The sequence below is a fragment of the Pterocles gutturalis genome, unplaced genomic scaffold, assembly GCF_000699245.1.
Source record: "Pterocles gutturalis isolate BGI_N339 unplaced genomic scaffold, ASM69924v1 scaffold11025, whole genome shotgun sequence".
NCBI classification, from domain to species: domain Eukaryota; kingdom Metazoa; phylum Chordata; class Aves; order Pterocliformes; family Pteroclidae; genus Pterocles; species Pterocles gutturalis.
The window spans coordinates 9,193-18,858 of record NW_010140829.1 but is presented as its reverse complement, the minus strand read 5'-3'; the positions used below and the strand labels follow the sequence as shown (position 1 = coordinate 18,858).

The following is a 9,666-nucleotide window of genomic DNA, read 5'->3' as shown; positions in this document are numbered from 1 at the left end:
TAAGTAAAAATCTAGTTGGGTGTAGTCACACTAGAGGACGCAGAAACTGTGTTTCCTCGTAGGTTGGGACTATAGCATTAACTGGGTTTTCCAGGGCTAACAAATTTCAAATGAAATTGAGAGAAGGGGAAAAAATCCTGCAGATTTATCAATAATTCACAATATATTAAAAGAATGCTACTAATGTAACAGTTTCTCCAGCTTACGTTACTTTCTAGAGCAGAAGTACGTCTAATATATTTGTTGACTCTTTTTATGTACCGTTTCTTAAATTTAACGTGTTACATTTAAATAGATTATTTGTTCGCATGGGCAAGGTGGACACAGCAGTAGAAGTGAAAGGCACAAGTGCAAGAGACTGGATTTGATGGGGTTTTTTTTCCAGGCCTCTGCTGCTGACTTTTTTTAGGAGGGGTCAGGAAACAAATGTTTGAAATGTAATGTGTTGCTTACAGAAAAAGTTTCAAGTTCATGTGTTTCCATGAAGTGTTACAGGAGGTATCTCCCTAAAGTTAAAATGCCATATAATCTTTTTTCCGTTCTTATATATGAAGCATAATTTAATTTGGAACTGCTTCTATTAAGAAGCAAACCACCCTCAAACCAACCTATATTCTACTCACATTTCTTTTTTGTTTTTCACACTTTTCTGTTACCATGCTGTTTTTGGTCTGCTTTTGCTTCCTTAATTCCTAACGTGTTTTTTAGCATAATTCCCTGCTAATAAGATTTAATAATGCAAATAGGATTCACTATATTCACTCATCATTTTGAAACTGTTTAGCTCCTCCTGTAAGTTGCTTTCTAGCTCATCTTCCTTAAGCTTATTGTTTTAAGCTGCTTTTCCCAAGCACTGCACAGTACCTTCATGTGCACTTCTTACACCTTGGCTCTAGCCTCCTTTTCATACTGTGTCTGCACTGATGCTTTCTAATATCTGGGTTTCTTCTGTATTTTTTTAATGTTCCACTGTACATGATGAATGTCTTCAGTGGCTTTTCCACAGCAGTCCCAGCAGGGTTGTTTTCTGCTCAGTTGGACAGAGGTTCAGAGTAGCTATTAATCCCTTGCCTCAGTTGCTTTATTTTGAATTAATTATATTCAGTTTGTAGTGGACAGAGTTCATACCTGCAAATCCAGCTGTGCTAACAATCCACCTTCTTATGAATCAAGGTGTATGGTTTCCCATTATTTGTTAAGCTTCCCATTCTAGTTTTAATGTGTAAATTTGAAAGTAGATTTTATTAATTATCTCCTCCAGATGAAATCTTTCTGGTTTTCATAGAATCACCTCAGTGCACAATTGCTTTATAGTAATAGAAATGTGTAGTTTGTTTAGCCTTTATCTCCTGTTTTTTTTAATAAAAGTTTATTTGACGTAATGTTTTATTACCTTTCTGCTTCCACGTTTGTTTAGCCTTTATCTCCTGTTTTTTTAAAAAAAAGTTTGACATAATGTTTTATTACCTTTCTGCTTCCATCAATAATTTCCATGACCTTGAAATTTAAAACCTTTTTGGGTGACTGTAGATGTATTCATATATTGCAACCAAATGAATAGTTATGTGTGTCCTCACAATGCTAATTATTTCCAAAAACAGTGGAATAGTTGAGCATGACAGCATAGCTGGCCCACTGGTTTGATACACATGCACGTGCGCATGTTGATGTATACACCCCGTAATAGCACACACCAGAGTAATGTTGATGTGAAACGCACTTAAGATTTATTAGTAAGTTTATTCATTTCTGTTTGTTGTGCAATTCATTATTTTCACTACACAATGTGAAACTTTGAATGCTTCAAAAATATTCCCAGATTTGTCCCAGCATTTCCATCTGTTCTCCTTTGGTGTAAGTAGAAATGGTTTTGAGAACCAGCTCTTGTTTATTGTTGTAAGAGATGTAAAACTTTTGCACAGCTTCACACTGTAGCAGGTAGGTATGATCCTGTGACAAGGAGAGGCTTGCCAGAAGGTGGCAGCAATTAGAAGTGCAGCAAAACATTAAAAAATAATTATATATATATATACACACACATGCACACACTCTCTCTCTCTCGGTTGCAGCATGAATGCTTTCAATTTTCTGAACTGAGCCAGGTTTGGCAAGTGATTTTTGTGGTCTTTGACCTTTTCAGATAACCCTGGATGTGTTGGCAGACATGGGACATGAGGAGCTTAAAGAAATTGGGATCAACGCTTATGGACACCGCCACAAATTAATAAAAGGTGTGGAGAGACTTCTAGGAGGACAGCAAGGTAAACATGACACTTGTACCGGTTAGTCTAAGTGTAGCGTACAACAGGCGCTCACCAGTCACCTTCTGTAAATGTAGGCATTGTCACCAGGTGACAGCTGAAAGAATCTGGATGCCAGGAGAATGTACTTGCTGGCAGACCTGATGGCTGTGTGGGTTGTGATGGGTAAAGAACACACTGAAGAGATACAGGAGCAAGTGATCACTGGCCTTTCCAGAGAATGGACACCCCTGAGGCAGGTGTGCAGGCTGTGCCCATTTCCAGGGGCAGAAACTTTTGGATTGATTGGCCCTATGTACCTACATACAGGCCAGTTGTATCCTGAAGTGTGGACCTGATGAAGTTTTTTGCGGCCCCACGCTTCTCAGATGCTTCTCTTGAAAGCGGAAACAATAAAATGCAATTATGGCCCACGTGCAGTTTCCTTCTCTCTGTTAAAGCCTCTGCTGCTAGGGAAGGCACTTTATCTTTTCAAGGTTGTGCTTCTGCCTTGTGTTTATTTTCAATTTCCTGCTGCACTGGGGTTATTTAAGAAGAATAATGATGATGCTGGATTCAAATAGAGCTGATATTGTTTTCCGCTATTGATTTTTATTCTTTTAATTCCTTCTCTTTGCAGGCACCAATCCTTATTTGACTTTCCACTGTGTGAGTCAGGGGACCATTCTCCTTGACCTTGCTCCTGATGATAAGGAGTATCAGTCCGTAGAAGAGGAGGTATCACAAGTAACTTTCTTAATGCTCCAGTGGCAGTGTATTTCTCTTTTCACTTATAACCTCAGAGCTAAAGCATGCAACACATGTTGAACGTGATAAAAATATGCTTTGGTGTATGAATTGCATAGATCTGACGTGAAGTTTAGGGCTCTTCATTTGTCTTGTTTTATACAGAGCAAGGATGGAAATTATTCTACTGTGTCCTGACGATTTTTTTTAAATAAGTGGTCTATTTGCTCACTTAGTGTTATCCCAATTTTGCCTTTTTGTTGTTGTGTTTTGGATGTCATCTTACAGCAAGGGTTTCCCCAGGTTTTTGGAGATAGGTGGACCTGTGAAAATCAAAGGCCATGAGTGAGGACCAAGGGATCAAGGCCTTGCAAGTCAGTAGGCATTCTCTGTGCTCAGGCCGTTTCTGCACGTGAATGAGCTTGTTTTCCCTTGTCTCAGTGGCTTAGTTAATGTGTAACCCAGATAAACAGCTCTCAGATAATTGAGAGTTGACTGTAATTTTGCCTCCCACACACACATGCTCTTTTATTTAAGTGAACTACAAGCAGATACCATTTTGAAAGGAAAAATCACAACAGAAAACAGCCTTTCTAAAGAGTTGTGTTTGGAAGAAACTCTATTTTACTCTGCATTTACTCATTGTGTAGTGTTCCTGCACTGTTAGCACAGAAGTGTTTGGAGTCTTTTTAAAAGTCTAGATATTCAGGGTTGCTGCTAGCTTAGCCTGCCATATTTTGGTTAGTAACTCTGTAAACTGGAGTTTGTGCAGATCTTTTGTATAAACTTTTCTGACAGAAAGGGTCAGTTGTCTGCTATAGTAAATTAGGATATTTATTTGAGCTGTTACTAAATGTTGTTGCTGTAGCTATAAATAACTCTGGAAAAGACACAATGAAACTCTTGAAATTCTGTGGGGCTGCTAATGACATAGGAAAATGTACAGTGCAAGCATTTTCCTATCACTAAGAAATACAAACTGTACTCATTAGAAACACATTTGTCATTACTTCAAAATGATCTTTTTGTATATTCATTTTCAAAGATTTTATTTTTTCTAATCTAAAGCAGGTTTTCTACTTGTGTATAGTTTTAATAGCAAGTGCCGCTATTCTCCTTTTCCCTATGTAGATTTTTATTGCAAGATTGGATAATTGCATCATCCAACTTCTCTGTTGTGGAACAGCATAGTGCATTGGGTACCTCAGAAATAAGGGTGTCCCTCAGTTTAAAATTGAGTTGGGGTTTTTTTGACACCTGTTAATTAATTTTCAATCAAGATTGTCTGTTGTTGCCAGTGATATCCTGAGATATTGCATGAATACTTTGCCTTGCTAGCAGGCTTTGTGTGCTGAACATTCAGTTGTGTTCATTATGTAGATGCAAAGTACAATCCGGGAGCATCGGGACGGTGGAAATGCTGGTGGGATCTTCAACAGGTACAATGTCATCAGGGTAAGTTTCAAAACCTCTTAATTCTATGTGGTAGAATAAGTTGTTACTTGTTCAAGCAGACAGAATTGGTTTAATCACAGAATGGTTTGTGTTGGAAGGGACCTTAAAGATCATCGAGTTCCAACCCCCTGCCACGGGCAGGGACACCTCCCACTAGCCCAGGTTGCTCAAAGCCTCATCCAGCCTGGCCTTGAACCCCTCCAGGGGTGGGGCATCCACAGCTTCTCTGGGCAACCTGGGCCAGTGCCTCACCACCCGCACAGGAAAACATTTCTTCCTAATATCTAATCTAAATCTACCCTCTTTCAGCTTATACCCATTACCCCTCATCCTATCACTACACCCCCTGATGAAGAGTGCCTCCCCATCTCTCCTGTAGGCCCCCCCTTTTATATTTAAAGTTCTTTATGGAAATAATATTTAGGAGCAAAATTAAAGCAAGTGATAAATGCTAAAATTAGGCTGATTGTGTGCTCTGGACATGGGATGAGGGAGAAGTAACCACTTGTGCTCTTAAAGGAGTCTGAAGAACTGATATTGAAGACAGAAGTGGTGAAGAGCCTGACTTATGTTTCACAGCCTGATTTGATTTCAGGGATCTATAACTGCTGTATTTGACTTTGCAGTGCAGATTTTTTTTCTCAGTGTAATCTTTTCTTGCCTTTTCAAAGGACATTTTTGGGGAGGAGGAAAGGTTGAGCATCACTTTTTATTAAAAGTTTGTCTCCCTATGCTACTTTGGATCTTGACACCTTTTTCTTTGCCCCTGCTAACTGAAAAATACCTTTTACAAGCCCTGACATATCAGAAAATGGAGTGTTGCCTTTCTGAGGGAAAGTGGAACTTCCTGGTTCCTTTTTTTGGAGAGGAGAAAATAGAGGAAATCAGAACAGAACTCAGTTCCTGAGCTCCAGCAAACCCCTGCTGTGTATGTTTGAAAAGTGAGCCTGTGCACAGCCTTTACAGCCTGACCCAGTAGATCATACATCCTGAAGCTAATTCTGCTTCAGTCCTACTCCCAACCAAAGGAGAAGTCCTTTACAGAAACCACGGTGCTATTAGAGCATGTGGCTGGAATGATATCTTAAGGCAGATTAAACAGCACATCTCCTAATTTATTTCCTCAGACGTTCTTTTCTTTTCATAAAATTTCAACCTAAACCAGACAGCAGGCTTCAAAAAGCTAGCCCAGACCATTCGTGGGTCTTACTCTTTAGCATCACTGTCAGATTTGTACAAAGTCTGTGAAACTGTATTCCATTTCAATTCCAACTCAAGTATGGTTGGACCTGTTGTACCACTGCAGATTCAAAAGGTCGTGAACAAGAAGTTGCGGGAGAGATTCTGTCACAGACAGAAGGAGGTCTCAGAGGAGAATCATAATCATCACAATGAACGCATGTTGTTTCATGGTAAGGAAGCAATGTCTAGTTGTTTGCACTGGTATTTTTAAAAAAAAACAGAAAAGTTTACAGGGACCCACAGGCAATGTTATATTGCTGTATCACCATCCTGTACCGTAATTGTATTTGTACACTAGATATGCAGGGATGCGGGGGTGGTGGAGCTAGTCTGTGTGGTTACTGCAATCTGAAGAGCTACACTAGATAAAGAAGTACATTTAAAAAAAAAAAGTTTTTTGCTAAGGCATATCTTAGTCATTTCCAGTAAAGCTGCTGGGAGGATGTTACATTGCTGTGAGAAAGACAGAGTATCTTCTGAAAGAGGGGCGCAGCACACAGTGAAGGCATTTTACCCTGGCACTGCAGGCAGCCATCAGGGACAGGAATCAAAACCAACCGTGAGTTTCAGCAAGATGTTCTCTAGAAGCATCCAGAAGTGCCTACACATGACAGTTCCCTGAGGGTCCTCCTGCCCTAGATTCTTCTATGATTCTGCATAGGAAATTGGTTTTGGGTATGATTGTCCTCACATCCTGCCCCATCTTAACCAGTACTGACTGCTGGAGAAGGTGTGCGTTGACAAGATAACTTGCGCTGAAATGTGAGTGGGGGTGAAAGCCATTTAGTGAGATCTGTGAAATGAATAAGAAATATGAGTCATACGTGGGATCTTGGTATATAATGATAAATCCCACACATGACTGCATCCTGCTGGGTATCGCCCCCTTCCAGATGACTGAGCACACTTTCTGGTATTTAATGGTCTATTTGAGGCAGACAAGCTCCTCTTGACATAGTCCTGTATTACTACAGAGCTTAACAAGTATGTATGATAACACACTATTTCGTGTCATTCTCTTCTAGGGTCTCCTTTTATTAATGCTATCATTCACAAAGGATTTGATGAAAGGCATGCATACATTGGAGGAATGTTTGGAGCTGGAATTTACTTTGCTGAGAACTCCTCAAAAAGCAACCAATACGTATACGGGATAGGAGGAGGAACAGGCTGTCCCACACACAAAGACAGATCCTGTTATATCTGCCACAGGTATGAGTCCAGCAGAGTTCCCTATACATAATTCTGGCTCTCCTGGTTTTTACGATCCTGGCACAGGATGAATTGCAGTGAAAAAATAGCCACTTGAGCTTGGTCACAGCAGCAAAAACGCAGATTTCTGTTTGTCAGGGCCGAACAAAAAATTATATAAATGCAACGAGTCCCACAGAAAGGTCAAAAATTACACATCTAAGCATACAGTGAGTATAAATCAAAGTGAATTTTGGCTCCGGAAAGAGGCTTGAAACAGCAAGTTTGAAAATGAAGAGTCAGGGGAAAATAGCAGTTAAACTCCAGGCACTCTCAGAACAAAATTGCAGGGCAAAGTGGTGGTCAGCAGTACAGTGTTGTACTGGATCAGATAATTTTGGAGGTAGTGAAGAGGACTTAATCACAGCTTTGATTTGTACTGGAGTAGATCAATGTGCTTTTTGCACTTTGACGCCTGTCCCTACCCTGATTAGTAGGAACACAGCTTCTTTCAACAGCTTTCTGTAAAATGAACTAGAACAGGCTAGTGTTCTAGGGCTAAACAAAGTGTGTGTTTGCCCTTCTGCCTGTCAAGAAAGTTTTGTGACAGGTTTTATACAGCTTTAGAACTGGTTTCTGAAAGTGTTTCTCCAAAAAGCCTTGAGAAATTAAGTGTAACAAAATAAGCTCAAAAGTCTGAAATCATTCCGGAAGCATACAACTCCTGGTAAGATATTATTTTAAAATGATGTGGGGTTTTTTTCCTTTTAGACAGATGCTCTTCTGTAGAGTGACCCTTGGGAAATCCTTTCTTCAGTTCAGCACAATGAAAATGGCTCACGCCCCTCCAGGGCACCATTCTGTTATTGGCCGGCCAAGCGTGAATGGACTCGCATACGCTGAGTATGTTATCTATAGAGGAGAACAGGTATGTGCCTTAGCAAGGACTGGGTTTATGGAAGGGCAGAGCTTGGAGCTGGAGAAGGGATGTGACTGGTTTCCATACCAAGTGTGCTGTGATAACCTGGTTAATCAGATTTATTTTTTTTCATTTAAATGTGGAAAGAAACAGTGAACTGTATGAAGCCAGGAACTGTTACTCCTTTCCACTGAGCTGGTCTGATTTACACCATGCAGAATTGCCTAATTCCTCCTGTGCAGCGCTGCTAGAGTCTGTTAAGAGTTGTAGTTTCTCTCAGCAGGCGCTGTGTCTCCCATTGCCTTTTACTGACATTACGGCAGTAACCAGAACATGTGCGTTTCTGGGGCTCTTGTACATACTGAGGATTCTGGGCTTTTTACCTGTAGATTCCCAGCAGTGACAGTGTCCCTCTATGTCACAGACTACCCTTAAATGGCAGCTGAAGTAGAATAGCAATCTTCAGGAGTTTATTTTTCATCTGAATAACTCAGCTAGACCCTTACTCTAGGAAAGTGGTTGCTGACTACTCTGGATGGCTCCAAGGTTATAGAATAAATTCAGGTCGGAAGGAACCTTGGGGAAGTCACGCAGGCCAGCCTCTTGGGCACACTGAATTCAGAGCAGATTGCTGAGGGCTTTCTTTGACCAGGCAGGTCTTGAAGGCCTCAGAGAATAGTGTTTCACGGCAGCTTGTTCCTTTGTTTATCCTCCCAGTAAAAAGTATGTTCTTTGTATCCAATAGAACCTTCCCCTGTTTTATTCTCCTGCTGCTCAGCTCGCAAAAGAGTCTGGCTCTGTTTTCTCAGTAGCCTTCTATGGGTGATGGAAGATTGCCCTGAGGTCCCACGAAGCCTTCCCTTTTCTGAACTGAACAAGCCCATCTTCCTCAGCTGCTGCTTCTTTATCCTGTGCTTCACCCCCAACTATCATATTGGTCCTTTCCTAAACTTGTCTCTAGCTTGTTGGCATCTTTCTTATATTGGAGGGCTCAAAAGTTGTATGCAGGTGTCAAGTGTTCAAGTGAGTACTGAATCCTCAGCAGGCATTGCTGTGCTCCGTTAACTGGCTACGCTGCTGGTGATGTACCGCCTCTGTTGCTGCCAGAACGCACTGTTGATTCTGCTTTAGCTTGCTGTCACCTGAGGACCCCCAGCACCTTTTCAGGAGGGCTGCTTCCCATCCTGCAGTGTTACAAGGAATTTAACCCATGCGTTTGCTCTTGCTGGATTTCAAGAAGCTTCTGTTGCAGCAGTGTCCTGTCATCTGTTAGGCTCCTCCGCTGGAGGGCAGGGCCCCATGCCTAGGTTTGAAGTCCGCTTTTTCTTTTGCACCCTGATGCTTGCATTGTCCTTCCTGGTCACTGTTTAATGAAATCCAAAATGTGAATTTGATGAGTGTTTCCTTGCATAAAGCAATGTTGGTTTTTTTCTCCTTGACTTTACTTTCAGGCATACCCAGAATATCTCATTACTTACCAGATTGTGAAACCAGAAGCCCCCTCACAGACAGCAACAGCAGCAGAGCAAAAGACCTAGTAGCTCCAGAGCAGTGAAGAAGGATGTGACTTCAATCTTGGACTGGATGGGTACATGTTTCAGAAAATCAGTATCATATAAAATTCTTAACAACCTGGGAATAAGTTGTATGTCTTTTATAAAGCATTGCTGTCTTGATGAATATGATATGAGTAACACTTGCATACTCAACTGCTACTGTTCCTTTTGAGGAAAGTTTACAAGGGACTGCCTTTTAATAACATATCTCAGGCTCCTAGTCTCTGCAGTTACCATGTGTAAAATAATGTTGTTTTGATCTAGACTTTGGGAACATTATTGTGCAAACATAAATCTTTATCCATGCTATCTCACA

General features: G+C 40.8%; 1 protein-coding gene across 1 annotated transcript; it reads left to right on the top strand.

Annotated features, from left to right (window-relative positions):
- Positions 1–2,140: 2,140 nt before the first annotated feature.
- LOC104469351 (tankyrase-1-like) lies at positions 2,141–9,666 on the top strand (the record flags this gene model as incomplete). The annotated part of the gene is made up of 7 exons (XM_010083822.1): positions 2,141–2,261; positions 2,881–2,978; positions 4,368–4,442; positions 5,749–5,854; positions 6,710–6,896; positions 7,647–7,803; positions 9,246–9,666. Coding segments are annotated over 7 exons (831 nt in total), but the record flags the coding sequence as incomplete, so codon positions are not given.